Below are 19,943 nucleotides of genomic sequence, written 5' to 3' on the forward strand. Positions count from 1 at the left end.
ATCATATACCACAACTTGTTTAGCCCTTCCCCAATGGAGCAAAATCAAGTGAATGTTATATACAGAGTAACAGCATTACTGTTTTAAGAGCAACTAAGTCATTTTGACTATTATGAAAATATAAATTAACTGTAAAGGACATATAAAGGAAGATGCTATCTGCATCCAGAGAAAGCACAGAAAAATAGATGTATGTATAGAATGATTTTACATAAATATGTGTGTGTGTGTATACACATACATCTTTGTGTTTAATGATAACCATCTGTACATAGGGAAGAAAAAAAAAAAGAAAAACCTTACATGATAACTATTATATATTTAAAAGGAATAGCAAGTACATAATATATTTGCAGTTTTATGTGCAATCATCTTATTTATTGTGCTATGTTATGGAAATGCTTGTTTTATTCAATAAATTAAAAATAAAATATTTTTAAAAAATTATATTAGGGGATAAAAGGGAGAATTAACAATAGATAGTTTGCTTGAAATGGATGGGAGTATGATAAGTGACAAACGAAAGTGTGCTAAGTCAACCACTTGTGCAGAGTCAGTCTGAGTTTAAGACTTTGGTTAAACTTTGGTTATGTGTACAGCAGTCAGGACCCACTTGTGCATGCCCACTTAGACATGGGGGAGGAGCTGAGGCAGCACAAATCTCACTTCCTTATTAGATGTGTACCAATCAACATACTTTTGCCTTTATATGGAAGTTGTTTAATCCTGTTTATAAAAGTAGAGTGCAGTTTGAAATCTATGCTGGCACTCCAACTGATTGCTACTTTGGTATATTAATAATAATCTCCTTTGTCTCATTTCCTGAGTTTGCCTTATTGACTGAGACAAAGCCTGAATCAGAATTTTCTCTTAACAATTTGGTGACCCATGAAGGGATCACTTGTTGGCATAACTATCACTGGGGGAGCCCCCCATCAGACTCTGCAGCTGGCACTCAGACTTTTGTCTAATTGACAGTTGCAATGGACTTTGGAGTAGACTCTCTCAGTGGTCAGTCAGCCATAAAGCAGTTGGAGAATTAAATTCCCCAAACTCGGGAAGGATAAAGACAAATAGGTTTCTTAGCTTAAAATTGATTCTTTCTCATTTGTGAATGAAGATAAAAGAAGGAATATGAAGAAAATGGGCCGTGGTGAGTAGCTGGCCTTGCTTCACACTGGGTGGCCAAGGGACAGAAAGGCAGGGGATACTGGTATCATTATGGGATCAGGAAAGCGTCCCACAGACTCCCTATTAGGCAAGCTGTTATAGCTTGGGGCAAGGAGAAACTATGGAATGCCTCAAACTCCAGAGGTAAAGCTCAGAACAAACTGGACTCTGTACACACGTAATTTGGCCAGATGAGTATGGGATGTTTGATTATCATCAGCTGCAAATTCTAAACAGCAGCAACAAGAAAACAAACAAAAAATCCCCCAGACCTGAGGACCTAGAGGCTTGGGAAAACAGATTGTTGGTACTGTATGGTAGGACTTTCACTCCCTCTGAGACTGTCCCTTATGTCCATACAATTTGGATTTCTCAGAAACAAAGACAGTGGCACCCTTGAGAACCACTATAGCAGGGAAAAGAAGATAAGGGATTAAGGACTTGAAAAGGAGACTTAGAAAATCAAAGAGGGAGGGAGGGAGAATGTTTTTTCTGTTAAAAGGAGGAGCACTTTAAAAGTGTGAAGGAAAGTGAAGTAGTACTAGGCCTCTGGAAGGAGACATCCTCCAGATTATCAACAGGCCCCTCCCACCCCCCAAGAAGAACCAGTTGCCATGTGGAACACCATCTCTACCTCCCTACCCCTTCTGTTCCTACCTACCAGCTTACCACTAATTGTACTTTGCTTTGAACACTGGGGATGAATTTTCGCAATGAGAGGAGCATGGGTAGAAAGTTAAAGAAAGCTGGAATCTTTGCACTGAGTGTGAATGAAGGGTTTGAAATGAAAGGGTTTATGGAGGCAGCTAGGTGGCACAGTGGATAAAGCACCGGCCCTGGATTCAGGACCTGACTTCAAATCTGGCCTCAGACACTTGACACTTACTAGCTGTGTGACCCTGGGCAAGTCACTTAACCCTCAATGCCCTGAAAAAAAAAGAAAGAAAAAGAAAAGAAAAAAATTAAAGGGTTTAGAAAGAGAGGTTTGAGGTAGGTTTTGATCTTATGAGATAAAAAGGCTATAAGGAACATTATATTATTATTTTTATATGAATTAACAATTTATGATATGGAAAACATAGTAAGATATTTGCAACATGGAGTTATTTGAGGACTGCATACCAAAAGTCGGTCCTTTGAGGACCATAAGAAGAGTATATTTTAGTTTTTATGAGAGGAACAGAAACTGTGCATGGACCCTAGGAGAAGGCTGAGAATACAACACTGCCACTTTGAATATTTGGCAGCAAACAAATTGGAGGTATCAGGCCCTGTAATGTTAAGTGGTAGTAGTAAATGGCCCTTGGGAAAATTGAGATTCTGTATGATAGCATTTGTACAGATAGATCCAGATGTGACTGAATTTGTTCTAGTCTTATTTTAAGTGAGATGTGTACTTCTATTAGGATAATAGAATGTGTGACCCTGTATAAGTATATCAGGCCTTAATGGAAACGACAGTTAATATTTACAATTTAGGCAATATGTTTAGAAACTGCAAAAATAAGTTTTGAAAAAGTATAGTTGAATCAAAATCATTCTATACTGGTCTTGAATGCAATTAGTATAGAATGCCAAAGTATAGAATGATTTTCTATGTAAGATAATTCAGATATGCATTCAACTGAATTGATGTCATCTGACTGGCAATAAGTTATAATTTCAAGTTTTATGTTCAAAATATTAAGTGTTATTGTGTTTCTAAATTTTATTGTATTGTGAATTTTGGAAAGCCATTGTATAATACAATTGTATCATTGGAAAATTTGACTTCTCTTTTGATATGGATGCCACAATTACTAAGTTGTTGTTGTTGTTGGGGTTTCTTTTGGTTAGGCAATTGGGATTAAGTGACTTGCCCAGGGTCACCCAGCTAGTAAGCGTCAAGGGTCTGAGGCCGGATTTGAACTCAGGTCTTCCTGAATCCAGGGCCAGTGCTCTATCCACTGTGCTACCTAGCTGCCCCAAATTACCAAGTTATTAGAGGCTATTGTCATAATGTTAAAACTATCAAATATTTAATTGGGTATATTTTAAAAGGGAAGAGTAATAACTACTTACTTTGTGGGGGGAAAAAAGAGACCTTGTAAAATGTCCTTATTTATAAAAATGCCAAGTTTCTTGGTACCATCAGCTTTAACAAGGTCATAAAATCTTATCAGCCCTATGAAAGAACTTGCTAAATGTGAAATTCCAAAATAATGAATTGGTTGAGAAAATGGGATTCCCCTCTTCTATCACAAATATTCCTTGCCCAAACTAGGTGGGTGGGGGGCGATTTACAAGTTTGCTTATATTATAGAAGTGATTTTATGATGATTTGTGATTATGTAAATTTATGAAATTATACCTCAAAGTAGTCAGTGTTTTTCTATGTTTTGAGTGAGCTATAATGTATTCACTATGTGGAATTCTAGAATGCAATTATTTTCTGTGATCTGAGAACTGCTATAGGTGGATGTCAGTCACTGGGAAAAGTTGAGGGGACAACCCTGGCATAGATGAAGGTAGGATCCTTGTCATTCAGTTTCCCCATTGTATTATTTCCTTTATAACAGGAATGTTTCCTACCTGGTTAATCTTAAGCCTGGCTATGAAACCCTCTAAACAGTGTGGAACTTTGCTACAGAAATGGCTATTCCCCAAAATTAACTATGACTCTTACTTGAACTTAAACAGAACTAAGGATGCTTTATCTTGGGATAGCTATGTCATTTCATGCCCTCAGGGTTAAACCTGGAGGAATAGTCCTGATGATGTTGTTATAATCATGTCCTTCCTTCTTCCTTTCATAGCAAATTTCAGGCCCTTTGATAGTAAATTCAACAATTTTTCCACTTCACTAATGTTAAATAATATTAGAAAAGGGAAAAAGATAAAACCTCAAAACTACTTAATAAATATAGTAGGGAACCCTAATCAATTTAATTCCTTTAAACCACCTGATGAAATTAATCATATAAGAGGCAGATACTAAAGACGATAAAAAATTAGGTTGTACTATGTTCAGAATTGGGGTGGTCTTTTTGCATGTGAAATGGTCAAGACACAAGTCTCAGGATTAGAAGAGATACTGTACTTGCCCTTGGGTTAAGGCAGCTTTGGTGAGTTTAAAAGCAGAGGAATAGAACTGGAGTCACTTGAGAAAGCAACTGGCCCAGAAGACTTTGAAAGACTTCCCTCTGATCCTTTTCCCTTGTGCCTCCAAGAGTACAACAATTGAGAGGGAGGAAAGGAAGAACGCTTAGAAGGGATTTCTCTCACACCCTACATCCCTCTATTGGCAATAGCATCTTTCAATAATAGAACATATAATGGGGCAGCTAGGTGGTGCAGTGGATAGAGCACCGGCCCTGGAGTCAGGAGGACCTGAGTTCAAATCCGGCCTCAGACACTTAACACTTACTAGCTGTGTGACCCTGGGCAAGTTACTTAACCCCAATTGCCTCACTAAAACAAAAATTAAAAAAAAAAATAATAGAACATATAGCACAATACAAAAGAAAGCTTAGAAGGGATTTTTCTCCCACCCCACATCCCTTAATTGGCAATAAGATCTTCCAACAAGAGAACATGGAACACAATCTAATTGAAGAACTGAATTATGAATGGAATACACTACAAAGAGATTAAATGTAGTGGGAAAAGGTTTTATAAAAATATTTATTGTAGATACCAGGGGACTCCTCACTAATTTGGGGAGTTGCCATCCAGGAGCTCTGTTGCTTATTAGCCAGTTCTGGGTCACAATTCCAGGGTAGACAGGAATGATCAGAGTCTTAAGAAAGTAGAAGCCCTACTTGTATAATGAGCAGAGAATAAACCAGAAGGGCAGTGAAAAGACCCTTTCTGAGATCAAACCATGTTGGAAACACCAAAAACTTATAGGCCCCCTGTGAACTGTGTAAGGAGAGGCAGAACAAAAAAAGATGGAAGATTAGGCCATTCATTCCCTATCCAAAGGTGAATAAAGTACAACTCTAATATAAAGTCCACAGTCAAGAAATAGGCTGGAAAAAGGAGCAAACAAAAATAAGAACTTGACCATAAAAAGCTACCATGGTGACAAGGAAGCCCAAGAACAAACTCAGAAGAGATTGACTTGAAAACACCTACAAGCAGCACCTCAAAAAAAATTCAGTTTGGACATAAACCCAGCAAGAATTCCTAAAAAAAGCTAAAGAAAGAGATTTTTTAAAATGGATTAAAAAAACCAAATAAAAGCAAGAGGGGAAAAAGTTAGGAAAAGAAATGAGAGTTATGTAGGAAAATTATAAGAAAGAGAATTAAACGCTTGGTACAAGAGACCCCCCCCCCCGCTATCATTGAAGAAAATACCCCTTAAAAATCAGAATTGGTCAAATGGTAAAGTAGGTACAAAAATACTGAAAGAATAAAAATCTCTTTAAACCAGAATTGGTCAAGTGGAAGCTAAGCACTCTATGAAACATCAAGAAACACTGAAACAATCAAAAGACTGAGAAAAAAAGAAGAAAATGTGAAATATGTAGAAAAAAAGAGATAATACAGAGATGTTGTTCAGATATTTTACACCATAAGGCAAAGTAGAAATTGAAAGAATCCAACAGCCACCTCCTGATTCAAAACTCACTCCTAGGAAAGGAGAAAATACCATAAGCAGCTGGAAAAAAAAAAGTAGTTTAAACATCACAGAGCCACAGTCAGGATCATACAAGATTTAGCAGATATCACTAAGGAATAGAGAGGGCTTAGAATATACTATTCTGGAGGGCAAAAAGTGCTAGGATTACAACCAAGAATAACTTACCCAGCAAAACTGAGTATAATCCTAAGGGGGATAAAATGGACATTTAATGCAATAGAAGATTTCTAAGCATTCTTGATGAAAAGGCCAGAGTTGAATAGAAAATTTGACATTCAAACACAATACTTCTGTATAAAATGGCAAACATGAGTGAAAAAATCAGAAGGGACTAAATAAGGTTAAACTGCTTATATTTCTATATGAAAAGATGATAGAGAACTTGATCATTGCTAGGCAAGTTAGAGGGAGGCTACTTAGAAGGCATTTGTGTGATTGCAGTAAGTTGGGATAATTTCAAAACATTATCTTATATATAAATGGATTTATGTAATGGAGAAGGGAGATAGGGAGTGGGCAACACTTGAACCTTACCCTGATCTGATCTAGTTCAGGGAGGGAAAAATATATACATATACACACAGAGCTAGATACAGAAATTATTCTTACCTAATCCAAGGAATAATGGTAGACTAAGGAAGGCAGTGATCAGAAGTAAAATAAACTCTTGAGAAAGGAACAGGGTAAAAAAGAGAAGGATATATATAAGAGAATAGAATGGAGGGAAATATATAGTTAGCAATCATAACTATGAATGTGAATAGGATGCACTCACCCATAAAATGGAATAGGATGTAAAAATGGAATGGGAACCAGACTTAAACAATATATTGTTTTCAAGAAACAATATGTCTGTTTACTTGAAATAGAATGTTACATATAGAGTTAAAATAAGGGGCTGGAGAAGAATCCATTGTGCTTCAGCTGAAGCTAAAGCAAAAGCAAAAGCAAAAATAGACCTAATTAATGAGACAATCAAGGAAACTACATATGCTAAAAAGTATCATAAGCAATGATTAATATAAACACTGAACATATGTGCACCAAATGACATAGCATCCACATTGTTGGAAGGAAAAATTAATAAACAGTAAAACCATAATAGTGGGAGAACACAATTTGCCCTGTTTGGACATAGATAAATCTAATTTAAATATAAAGAAAGAAAGAAGATAAGATGAATACAATTTTGGAAAAGTTAGCCATGACAGATCTCTAGAAAATATTAAATGGGAATAGGAAGGAGTATAATTACTTCTTAGCTATGCAAGGCAATTCCACAAAAACTAAATATGTATTAGGTCACAATAAACTCACAAGTAAATGCAGAAAAGCAAGAATATTGCTTTTATAATTTACATTAAATAAAAACCTTTAATGTATAGATTAAAATTTAATTGGGAACTAAAAAAGCTTAATCCTTAAGAGTAAATCAAAGAACAAACCATAGAAATAATCAATAATTTCATTAAAGAGAATGATAACAATGAGAAAATAAACATTTGTGGGATGCAAAGAAGTACTTAGAGGAAAATAGCTATTTATGAATGCTTACACCAATAAAAGAGAAAAGGAATGAATTGAGGATGAATTAGAAAAAACCCCCTAGAAAAACAACAAATTTAAAACCCCCAATTAGACACCAAAATAGAAACTGTGAAAGTCAAAGGAAAAATTAATAAAACTGAAAGTAGGGGGGCAGCTAGGTGGAGCAGTGGATAGAGCACTGGCCCTGGATTCAAGAGGACCTGAGTTCAAATCCAGCCTCAGACACTTGACACTTACTAGCTGTGTGACCCTGGGCAAGTCACTTAACCCTCATTGTCCCCCCCCCAAACACAAACAAACAAAACTGAAAGTCAAAAAAACCCCTAATAAATGAAACTAGATGCTAGTTTTTATGAAAAATCCAATACAAACTATTTAAATAAAAAGGGGTGAATGTACAACCAATAAATGTGAAACTAAGCAGTTATTAGGAGCAATTTTGCTTAATTATATACCAATAAAACTGACAATCTAAATGAAATGGGTGAACTCCTTAAGAAAACAAAAACAAACCCAGGACCAAATGGCTTTACAAGTAAATTCTACCAAGCATCTAAACAATTAATTGCAATACTACATAAACTATTTGAAAAAAAGTTAAAGAAAGAGTCCTAGCAAATTCCTTCTATGACACAAATATGGTTTTGAGGAGGAGAGTAAAAACAGAGAAAGAAAACTACAGACCAATTTCCCTAGTGAATACTGATGCACAATTTTCATTAAAATACTAGCAAGGAAATTACAACAATATATCACAGAGATCATACACTATGACTAGATTTATATTAGGAATGGAGGGGTGGCTTAATATTAAGAAAACTTTCAGCAAACTGTGTCAATAACAAAAACAACCAAAAAATATGATGATTTCAATAGATGCAGAAAAGGCTTTTGACAAAACACAACATGCATTCCTATTAAATCACTAGAAAATAAGGGGCAGCTAGGTGGTGCAGTGGATAGAACATGGCCCTGGAGTCAGGAGTACCTGAGTTCAAATCCAGCCTCAGACACTTAACACTCACTAGCTGTATGACCCTGGGCAAGTCACTTAACCCCAATTGCCTCACTAAAACAAACAAACAATAAATCACTAGAAAATATAGGGATAAATGGAGCTTTTCTTAAATTGATTAGTAGTATATATTTAAAACCAAGAGCAAGCATTATCTATAATGGGGATGTAACGATTGGAATGACGCCACCTGCTGGAGACTTACTGTAGAAGGGTTCCGCCCATGAAGCGAAGGTCTTTGAGGGCAAGACCAGGAGTCTTTTCTTTGGCATCAGCAAGTGACGTTGGGTAGTGGGAGGAAGAAGGAAGGGACTAGCGCTCTGTCTCGCGCTCTTTCCTCTGGACTCTGGTGGAGAGCGGAGATAGAAATGTGCTCTCCCTTTAATAGATAGGGATCTAGGCCTTTCTCTCTCTCTTTACCAAATTCTTATTCTCCTTAATAAATGCTTAAAAGTCTAACTCTTGTTAAAGCTTATAATTTATTGGCAACCACTCATTAGATATTTTAGACAGACTAGCTAGAATTTTAGCCCTTAACAGAGATAAAATTAAAGCCTTCCCAATAAGATCAGGGGTGAAGCAAAGTGTTCCATTATCACCATTATTATTAAATATTGTACTAGAAATGCTAGCTATAGCAATAAGAGAAGCAAAATAAATTGAAGGAATAAGCATATGTTGTTTTGTTTAGAGAACCTTAGAGAATCGATTAAAAAACTAGTTGGAACAATTAATCTTAGCAAAGTTGTAGGATTTAATAAATCCATAGAAATCAACAGCATTTCCCCATGTTACCAACAAAAAACAAAAAGAAATAGAGAAATTCCATTTAAAATAACTCGACAGAGTACTCAAGAGTTTCTACCTGTTAAGACAGGCATAGGAACTACATAAACACAATTACAAAACATTCTTATGAATGAAAATCTAAATAATTGGAAAAATATTAATTGCTCTTGGGTAAGCTAAGTGCATATAATAAAAATAACTATTCTACCTAACTTAATTTACTTATTCCTTCTTTTCTTTGTTTTACAGTCTTGTCTTTGGAGGTGGATAGTCTGTTTCATCAATAGTCCTGTGGGAATGTCTGGGATCATTGCAATGTGCAAGTCAAGTCCTTCACAGTTCTTCATCAAACAACATTGCTGTCTCTGTGCACAATGTTTTCTTAGTTCTGCTCACTTCACTATCCATCACTTCATACAAGTCATTTCAGACCTTTCTGAAATCATCCTGCTTGTCATTTCTTATACCATAATTAGATTCCATCACCATCATGTTCCATACCTTGGAAGGCAAGCATTTAAAAGAAATTATTCAATTTACCCATAGAATCCATCAGCTTCTTTCCTGCAGGGGATGGGAAGCAGCACCTGACTCTTTCTGCAACTAAATGCACACAAGGTTTTGGTATTTTGACTGTAAAGTCTTAGTCCAGGTGCAAATCTGCATATCTCTGCTGAAGTTTCTTTTCTCTTTGCTGCTGCCACTGGACTTCTCCTTGTAGACCTTCCAACCTCCTGGGAAATGCTGAATCCTCATGTTTCTTGAGCTCCTCCAAAGTACCAAGCTCCAAGTGAGCCTGCTCGACGTGGTCCCATAAATGATCCAATTGTTTGATGAGTCCCATGGCTCGAGACTGGTAGCCACCAAGTAAAATCTTCATCTTCCTTTCCAGGTTTGCAGCTCTCTTGGCTTCTGTGGTCATGTGAGCCTTAGTGATCTCAAGTCTCTTTTCAAGCGATTCAATCCTGTCCTCTGTGCTCACCAATTCGGCTCATGTGTATCGGCTCTGCCCAGGGAGATATAACACTTGACTAACATTCTTGCCACACCTGGGCATTAGCTTCATGGGACAGCTTGCCGTGGCCCATTCCTTGCTTGACCACTCCCATCTCCTGTGTCAAAAGGTCGCGGGCCTGCTTCAGTTCCTCTTCAGAGGTCTCACAGGGATGGTGTTCTGGGGAAGTTCTGTGCTCACGACCAGGACTTCCACATCCTAGTGTTTTCCCCTTTTGGTTTCCAGCTCGTCCTACTTAATTTACTTATTAGTGCCATGCCAAACTACTAAAGAATTCCTTTATAGAGTTAGAAAAAAATAAACATTTTTTTTTGATAAAAAATATCAAGGGAATCAATGAAAAAAAATTGTGAAGGAAGAAGGCCTAGCCATACTAGAGCTCAAACTATATTACAAAGCAGTAACCATTAAAGCGATTTGGTACTAGATAAGAATTTGAATGATTGATCAATGGAACAGATTAGGAACACTATGCAAATAAGCACAGTAACCTAATAGTTGATAAACCCAAAGAACCCAATTATTGGGATAGGAACTTACTATATGACAAAAACTGCTGGAAAATCATAGTAGCTGGAAACAAGAATAGATTAATGTGTAATGTGGTTTAACAAGGAAATAAAAATTTGTACAGGATTTAGACATAAAAGGCCAGCATTCCAGAAAAGGAAAATGGCAAATGCTAGAGCATGTGGGAAAATAGGTATATCAATGCACTATTCATGAGACTGTGAACTTGTCCAACCATTCTGTAGAACAATTTGGAAATATGCCCAATGGGTTATGAAACTCTGCATACCCTTTGACTCAGCATTCCTGGTCATAACCCTAAGGAGAGCAAAGAAAAAGGAAAAGGACCCAGATATGCCACAATATTCTTTTTTGTGGTGACAAAGAATAAGAAAATGAGGGAATTTCCATAAATTGGGAAAATAGATGAACAAGTTATGGTATATACTCATGTAATGGAATACTGTTATGCTCTAAGAAATGATTAACAGGATGGTCTTAGAGAAACCTGGAAAGACTTATATGAATTGATACATAATGAAGTGAGCAGAACTGAGAGCTCTATTCATCAGAACAATAATGTTGCTGGGGGGCAGCTAGGTGGTGCAGTGGAGAAAGCACCAGCCCTGGATTACGGAGGACCTCAGTTCAAATCTGACCTCAGACATTTGACACTTACTAGCTGTGTAAACCTGGGCAAGTCCATTAACCCTCACTGTCCCCCCCCCCCCCCAAAAAAAGAAAATTAAAAAGAACAATAATTTTGTAAAGAAAATTCACTGTGAAAGACAGTAACTGTGACCAATGTACTGATCCATGGAATTCCAAACAACTCACAATACAAAATGCTACCCACCTCCACATAGAGAATTGATGTACTCTAAGAATGCAGACTGAAGCATTTTTTTAAAAACCTGAAACATAGCTAATGCAGAAATGTTTTGCATGACTTCATATGTTTAAAACCAAGGATAGACAGGATCTAATGACTCGAAAAGTCTGTGTTAGAGATAAAAGTCTTCCAAATACTTCAAGAAACAAAGATATATTTAACAGCTGATGGACAACTTTTCTGTCCTTGGAGGACCTATATTAGTTCCTTTAGGTTATCTGTGTAATAATATATAATATACTGCTTTAGAACACAGGACACTGCTTTCAAAACTCATTTTCAAAGAGTTGTCCATACTCAAGAATAATTTCATTCGTTGTATGTAATAACTTATTTTTATTAATTGATTTTCATTTGGTGGCCTAGGTCAAGTGTTTAATAGTTTTCTTTTGTTTATCCAGGTCTATGATTTTATTAGTAGAGGGAGCTTGCAAGGGAAGAAAACTCCCTTTAGATAATGTAATATTACATATCAAGCCTTTCTTATTTATATAAAACATTTGAAAAATTATCCCATAGCTATTAACTAACAATTGTTCTAAAATTTAGTTTTATGCATGGCCTTGGATTCTGGAAAACCTTGGAACAAGGTCCACCTGTGATATTCTGCTTTAATGATTCCCCTGAGGCATTTAACCTCTTTTGCTCCCAAGTTATACTTTTGATACTGTCTTTTTACATGCATACAATGGGAGAATGAATATATAAAACCTGTGACCCTGGGCAAGTAACTTAACCTGCATTGCCCCACAAAAAAAACACAACAAAAACAAAAAGAAAAGAATATATAAAACCTACTGAGTCAAAGCATCTTAATGATCAAATCAGAAATCTAAATGTTTTCAATACTGTAAAATATTCAATGACTAGTTTTTCAAAATACATGGGACAGCAGACCTAATCTCTTTTTAAATATAACAAATTGTATATCAGCTATAAACACAGTACATTAAGAAAACATACCGAACAGATTCTGAATCTTAAAAGTGTTTTAATCTTCATGAAGATATAATATTTCCCTTGCTAACCAAAGTCAAACTTTTAAAAGTATCTAGTCATTAAACAAACAAGCAAACAAGCAAGAAAGGATTAGGGGAAACTACCACAATAAAATCTTGTACATACATAGGGCTTCAAAAAATTTACCTCTCTTGAAGCAGGTCTATAACCATACCCAGATGGTAAATTTTTGTCTTCTTCACAGCCTTTGGCTCCTGGGCTAAAGTGTAGCTCAACATGAAAACGCTCTTCGGAGGACAGATCCTGAGAAAGGTGAGAAAATGTTCTCTCTCAAAATGAAGGATTTAGAGCTATTTATTTTGAAAAAGAAAATACAGAACATAATAACCAAATTAAGTTACCTTGTTTGGATCCTCATAGAGCATGATAACAATCTGAGTCATGTAATTAAGTTCATTGACAACATTTAGATAATCCATAGCACGTCTCCACTGATCATCTTTTGATTCCTAAACAAAAGTTACATGTCACACCATTTCTAGTTTATTACATTACAGGTTTTAAATGGTCATTTTATTTTTCAGTATTTTTCTTAATTCTGAGAGACAAAATGGAGAGACCATTAATGTTTATTTTAAAAGCCCACCATTTTCAGTATAACTCATTATAATGTCACCAACAATAGGCTATATAGTCTTATTTATTCCTGTTTATGTAAAATACGAACAGCATCATGGCTTAGTGGATAGAACATTGGATTTTGAATCTGGAAGGCTTGGGTTCAATCCTGCCTGTGACATTTACTAGTAATATAACCAAGAGCACGTCATGCCCCCACAGCATAAAATACACATGTATTATTAAACATCTCAATTTTTTTTGTTTATATTCAACATTTGAAAAATTATCTAAAAGCTATAACAATTGTTACCACAATTGGTATTCTTATGTATCAGGATGATATAAACAATGTAAATGATCTTTTTTTAAAAAAGTAATATATTACTGATTATGTAAAATCTAAAGGCAGAGATGGTCCCATTATGACTATGAAAATCCCAAAGCATCTAATAGAGTATTATACACCCCAAATACAATAAATGCTTTTTTGGGTGGGCCTGGGGGATGGGGGGAAAGCAGTCTAGATTCATCCTTTTGAGGAATTCATGGTATAGTAATTCCTCCCACAAAAGCAGATCAACAACTCTCATTTGTAATTTATAATCTTAAAAAAATCATTTAGGGCAATGAGAGGTTAAAAGACTTGTCTACTTTGTATATAGGGATAAGTACCTAGACCTGTGATTTTATTATTTTAGGGAACCCCCAGATGAGGAAACTCTCCCTACCAATTCAGGTTAGCACTTCCTCTGCAATTTAAAGAGTATTCCAGTTGGCTAGAGTACTTGAGAAGGGTGACTCCCCCAGGATTACACAGCCAATATGTAGGACTAGAACCCCAAGTCTTCCCGTCTTTGAGGCCAGTTACCTATGCACTATGCCATGTTGGCTTTCAATTATACATATGTACATATTTGTACATGTACAAATGTATGTGTTTAGAAAATATGTAATATAACTTATACATATATATCTCTATAAAGCTGTCTGAAAATAATTTCTTCAAATCATATTTTGCTATATATTTACCTTGTAGCTTCAGAGAAGTTTTGTTTTCTTAGTTTGAAGTTTGTTATGCTATGTGTCTTGTTTTCAAGAAAATCTAATATAGGATAACATATTCAGAGCTGGAAAAGACCCTAGAGGTCATTAAGTTTAACCCTTTTATTTTACCAATGGAGAAACTAAAGTTGAAGGAGGTTAAAATAACTCCCTCAAGATCCCACTGGTAGCAAGTGCAGAGCTGGAATTTAAAAATCCATGGTTATAAAGACAGAGAAATGAGGCATTGTTTATTCATTTTCTAAAAGGATCCATTGGTTTCCCCTTAAAGTTCTGATATTTTATCTTCCTGTTGAATATCCATCTTCTCTCTTCTTAGGAGGCTATAGGTATATCATATGTGGGAAGAAGTGAGACCCAGCAGATGAGAAGATGTTCCATGGGGTCAGTGCATGGAACACGTATTCCATTGTGCTTTTACTGTGGAAATTAAGAGACAATGTTCCTTGTCCTGTTACCTTCAGGAGTAGCACATATGCACAGGGAGAAGAAAAGGGAAACTAGCCCTAGGGAAACACTGAAATCAAGGCATCACTATGCCTTGAGAGTAAAAATAAAAGGATGGAGTATGAATGGAGATGATTCTAATTGAAAAGTCTCCACACTTTTATTACAGATTCCCACGCTTCAGCATTAAATATATAAATATAAAAACACACAGATGTGTGTCCATATATGTATATATGCACATATATATTTATTTATACACAAGTATAAAACAAATAACAATGAGAAAAAGTGATTATTTAATGATTTCACGCATTTTAAGATATTTTAGGAGATAATCTTGTTTGTTGAACAATTATAGTGGAAAATTGCATTAGATTTTAGATAATTCACAATTATAAGCACTTTTGTTTATAGAAAGCTTTTAACCTCACAATAGTGCTATGAATGCAATTATTATTATTCTCAATTTCCAGTGCCTGGCAATTACTTAATAAATGCTTAATTGTTTTGGATTAGAAATGAGAAAACTGAGAATCAAAGAGGTTAAGTAATCCCCCTACTCGACAAATTCCAATGACTCCCTATCTTTTCCATGATCAAACATGCAATTTTCTATTTGGCATTTAAGGACTTTCATAACCTTTCATAGCCTTCCTTTCTAGTCTGCTTATACCACATACCTTTACAGTCCTGTTCAGCTTTCCCCTTCCCTCACTCTTCTATCTAGTCACAACAGTCTTCCTGGCTTCATCTTCCAACTTCAGGCATTTCAACTAACTGAATTCTGGTTTCTTTAAAATCCTAGCTAAATTTTCTACAGGAATACTTCCCTGATGTCCCCTTAATTAATGTCTTCCTTCTACTGATTAAATACACTCTTTTATAGATCTGGTTTGTACATATTTGTTTGCATACTGTCTTCCCCATCACATTATGACATCCTAGGCAGTAAGGACTGTTGTTTTCCTTTCTTTTTATTCCCAGTGCTCAGCACAGGACTGGTATTCAATAGGCACTTAATTAATTTTTATTAGATGATCACACTGTCTAGTGTTAGAGATCTGAAACTTGAATACAAGTCTTAAACTTCAAGTCCATTATTTTTTTAAAAAAGACTTTGACAGTGAAAAAAATTCTGCACGTAAGGATATGGAAAAATCTTAGCTGAGAAAAATGTGTATTTGGCAACTAAAATATCAAAATTAACTGTTCTGGGCATTATTTCTATAAAACAGAATGGAACATACTAGTAATTAAACTTACGTCACATAAGGCACCATAACGAAGGATGGATAGTAAAGAGTGTACATGACTTTCACTGGTGAAATATAATCTAGTACGGACATGACGTTCAGGAGACATAACACCTCTGGAATACCTGAAGTTGGAAGCAAAGAGTGTTTTAAAGATCTAACAAAGTCATAATATACTTTACAAAAAGAAAGATTTTATGAGAAATATAATTTTAAAAATAATATAAAAACAAATATCTGACAATATGCTAATCAGAAAGTCTTTTGAATTGTTATACAATCATTTCTGTAGCTCAAATCTTCATTCTAGAGAGCAAGACAAAACCAAAACTAAGCACAAATGGGAGTAGAAAGCTATTTCAAAAGTATTATTTTACTGAAATATGTTGAAAAAGAGCTAAGTAGGGTTACCACCAGTTAAGGTTTACCAGACAATAGCTGGGGCTCATGAAATAAGGTACTCTGAGCCCAAAGGAAAAGACCAGAAATAATTTTTATAGAAGGCCAGGTGCCACTTAGCTGGTCCTTGATACTCTCTAATCTCTAGGTTTTCATGACATTTCTCTTATCCAGTTTTCCTCCTACCCATCAGACCTCTCCTTCTCAAGTCTTCTTTGTTATATCTTCATTTAGGTTACACTTGCTACCCACAGGAGTTCCAGAAGGCTCTATAGTGGCCCTTTTTCTCTTCTTCCTTACATCACTCGTTTATCTTATCAGCTGCCAAGATTCAACTACCATCTATCTGCCTGTCCAATCCTAACCTCTTTTTTAACTTCGTCTTGAATTTCCAGTTGCCTTTTGAATATCTTGAACTGGATATCCCATATGTGTCTTAAATTTCAACATATCCAAAACTGAACTCATCCCTCCCCAACAAACCTCTCTCTTCCCAACTTTCCTATTATTGTAGAGGGTATCACCTTCCTCCTAAGTCACCCAGAAAGCTTGCAACTTAAGTGTCATCTTCACTTAGTCATTCTCACTTCCTATAGTCAATCTGTTGTCCAGTCCTAGTGATTTGTGTCTTCATAACATCTTTCCTATATGGCTTCTTCTCTCCTCTGATTCTGCCAGTGACTGGGTACAGGCTCTCATCACCCCATGCCTGGACTACTACAACAGCCTTCTGATTAGTGTCTTTGCCTCAAGTCTCTTCCTACTCACCATTTACTGGTCAAACTGATTTTCCTAGAATGCAGATATGATCATGTCACCTCAACCTATTCAATGAATTCCAGTGACTCTATTTCCTCTAGGATCAAATAAAAATCCTGTTTGATTTTTAAGGCCCTTAATAACCCACCTTATCCTACCTTTCCAATCATCTTATACCTTGCTCCCCTCTAGGTGGTTAACTATCTAGCAACACTGTCCTCTTTGATATTCCTCCCAGAAGTTGCTCCATATCTCCTGACTATACATGTTCATTGACTGAGCACCCCCTCCTCCCCCACCCTCCCCACCCCATACCTGGAATTCTTTCCCTTCTCCCCACAGCCTCTCCTGGCTTCCTTCAAATGTCAGCTAAAATCCTACCTTCTGCAAGAAGCTTTTCCCCATCTCCTTTAATGGTAGTGCCTTCCTACTGTTGATTATCTCCACTTTATTCTGTTTATATTTTTCTGTATATTTGAATTTTTTACATTTATTCTATAAATTTTATTTCTGTATTTTAACAAGTTTTTACTGATATCTTCTGTTTATTCTATCTTCATAATTTCTCCCCTTCCCACAGAGCCATCTCACATAACAAATAGCATTTCTTGGGGCAGCTAGGTGGCACAGTGGATAGAGCACAAGCCCTGGATTCAGGAGAACCTGAGTTTAAATCTGGCCTCAGACACTTTACACTTACTATCTGTGTGACCCTAGGCAAGTCACTTAACTCCAATTGCCTCACCAAAAAAAAAAAACCACAAAAAACCAAAAACCCAAACTCCAAAAAACCTAAATAGTATTTCTTTTTTTTTTTTTTTGGTGAGGCACCACCAATTAATACAATGAAAAACTCCCAAACTGTGAAATTTGTAATACCTATGGCCTCCCTACTTCCCCAAAAGGGTGAGTTGAGGTGTCCCCTCACATCTCTTATTCTGTATATATCTTGTTTGTATATAGCTATTTGTATCTTCTCTCAATAATGAAATTGTAAGCTTCTTGATAGTAGGGGCTATTTTTACTTTTCTTTGCTTGTCACAGTGCCTGAGATAAAGCAGGTACTTAATGCTTGACATTAAATGTTTGGTGATTTGATTTAGCTTGGTAAAATGTGGCTATATTCTATTGTCTCATCAAAGTTCTCCTTCAGGCCTGAGACAAAAAGAGTTTCAGTTGACTACCACCTATAATTCCTGAAAATTTAGAATTTCTTAATCTTTCAACATACCAAATAACAGTTTATTTTATATACTGTATTCCTGAAATTTTAGATCAGAATAGTTTCAACATACAATATTCTGAAACCTCTACATTCATCCTAATAGCTAAATTAGAGTTAATGAGTTTTGTACATATATCACACACACAAGCATATATATGTTACAGCTAATTTTTAAAATGTCTCTTACAAAGGATGGAGCTTATTTACAGTGTCATCATCTTGTGTTCTCTGGAGGTCTGATCGAATTTTCTTAACCAAAGGAGTGCAGTAGCCTTTGGCAATCTCCAGTTTTTCAACTTTAGATATGCCATATTCCTGAAGAGAAGGAAAATATAACAGTATGAAATATGAGAAATATGACATTTTCAACATCACTAAGAAAGACATTGATGACAGAAAAAAATATTATTACCAGGAAGATTTAATTGTTAATGTATGAGCATGAGGCCATTCCTAAGTTCAACTTATGTACCTACAAATGTTTTCTAATTATTTAGTATAATTTCTGTTTAAAAAACTATAAATAATATTTATGCATGGAGAGTAGTTGACTTCACTTAAATTTACAGTTTGTTTCATTTCACATTATTTTTTCTACCAGTTCTTGCTTCCTAAATTTAAAAAGCAAACCTAAATATTCTTTTTTAAAACAAAAACAGGTAAGATAAATGTTTATATTAATTACCTTGATGCCTGCAGGACTATGAATGAGTAAATGAAAACAGCATGGATTTTTTTCAAGGACTCTCTTAACATAAACAGGATTAATTTTTCCATTTGTTTATTAAAATTTTGAAAAATGTCTCCAATCTAAGCATTTTAATAAAAATGATTTAAATTCTTGTACTTAAGCTCAAAGGGAGACAGAGCATTTGTAGGTAAAACAATATTAAAAAAAGATCAGTACAGATAGAATAGAAAATTAATAGAAAATAAATTGATAGGAAAGGCAGAATGTGAGTTAAGCCTTGAAGAAAGCTAGGGATTCTAAGAGGCAAGGAGCGGAGTAAGGAAGGAGTTTAAGTCAGGCACAGATTTCACAAAACCAGACCGGAAATACAACACCAAATTCAAAGAACAGCAAACAGGCCAATTTGGCCAGACTATATGACTATGTAAAGTAAAGTTATATGAACTAAGCCTTGGAAAGGATACTAGATCCAGGCTGTAAGAGGCATTAAGGGCCAAGGTAGAAGAATTTGTACTTTATCTTAAAGACACTGAAACTTCTTGAGCAGGGAAGATGACTTGTGCTTTAGTAAGACTATTTTGATAGTTGAGTGGCTGAAGAAGGAGAGAAGCTGGAAGCCTAATCAGGAGACTGTTGCAGTAGCCCAGGAATGAGAAACCAAACCATGGTTACACTCATATGAATGGAGAGAAGAGACTCCACTATCCATATAGAGAATGAGAATATACACATATAAATTATGAGCAAGTTATTTTAGTGCTATATTTTTTCCATCCTACAAAGGTAGTAGTAAGTATAATATGTCATGGAAATAAAATTAACAAGATTTAACAATTGATCTGATGAGGGATTGAGAAAGAGAATTGGGGATGACTCTAAGGTTTTAAGTAAGGTTGCCCAGAAAAATGATGGTATTTTAGAGCAAAGAGGAAGGGTTGATTAAAGAGATAATACAATGAA

The 19,943-nt window shown here is 35.6% G+C and overlaps 1 protein-coding gene across 17 annotated transcripts in view; it reads right to left on the bottom strand.

The window, feature by feature from the left end:
* Positions 1-19,943, bottom strand: part of PPIP5K2 (diphosphoinositol pentakisphosphate kinase 2) — a 143,640-nt gene that overhangs the window by 26,207 nt on the left and 97,490 nt on the right. For all 17 annotated transcript variants that reach the window (XR_006354154.1, XR_006354151.1, XM_043977058.1 and 14 more), the window contains exons 20-23: positions 18,480-18,607; positions 15,920-16,034; positions 12,925-13,032; positions 12,710-12,826 (exon numbers count right to left, since the gene is read on the bottom strand). Coding sequence is in view for 15 of the 17 variants with exons in the window: in XM_043977058.1 (XP_043832993.1) it covers positions 12,710-12,826; positions 12,925-13,032; positions 15,920-16,034; positions 18,480-18,607 (468 nt within the window). In the remaining 2 variants the exon portion in view is untranslated. The remainder of the gene's footprint in view (positions 1-12,709; positions 12,827-12,924; positions 13,033-15,919; positions 16,035-18,479; positions 18,608-19,943) is intronic.

The sequence above is a fragment of the Dromiciops gliroides genome, chromosome 1 (assembly GCF_019393635.1).
Source record: "Dromiciops gliroides isolate mDroGli1 chromosome 1, mDroGli1.pri, whole genome shotgun sequence".
NCBI lineage: Eukaryota > Metazoa > Chordata > Mammalia > Microbiotheria > Microbiotheriidae > Dromiciops > Dromiciops gliroides.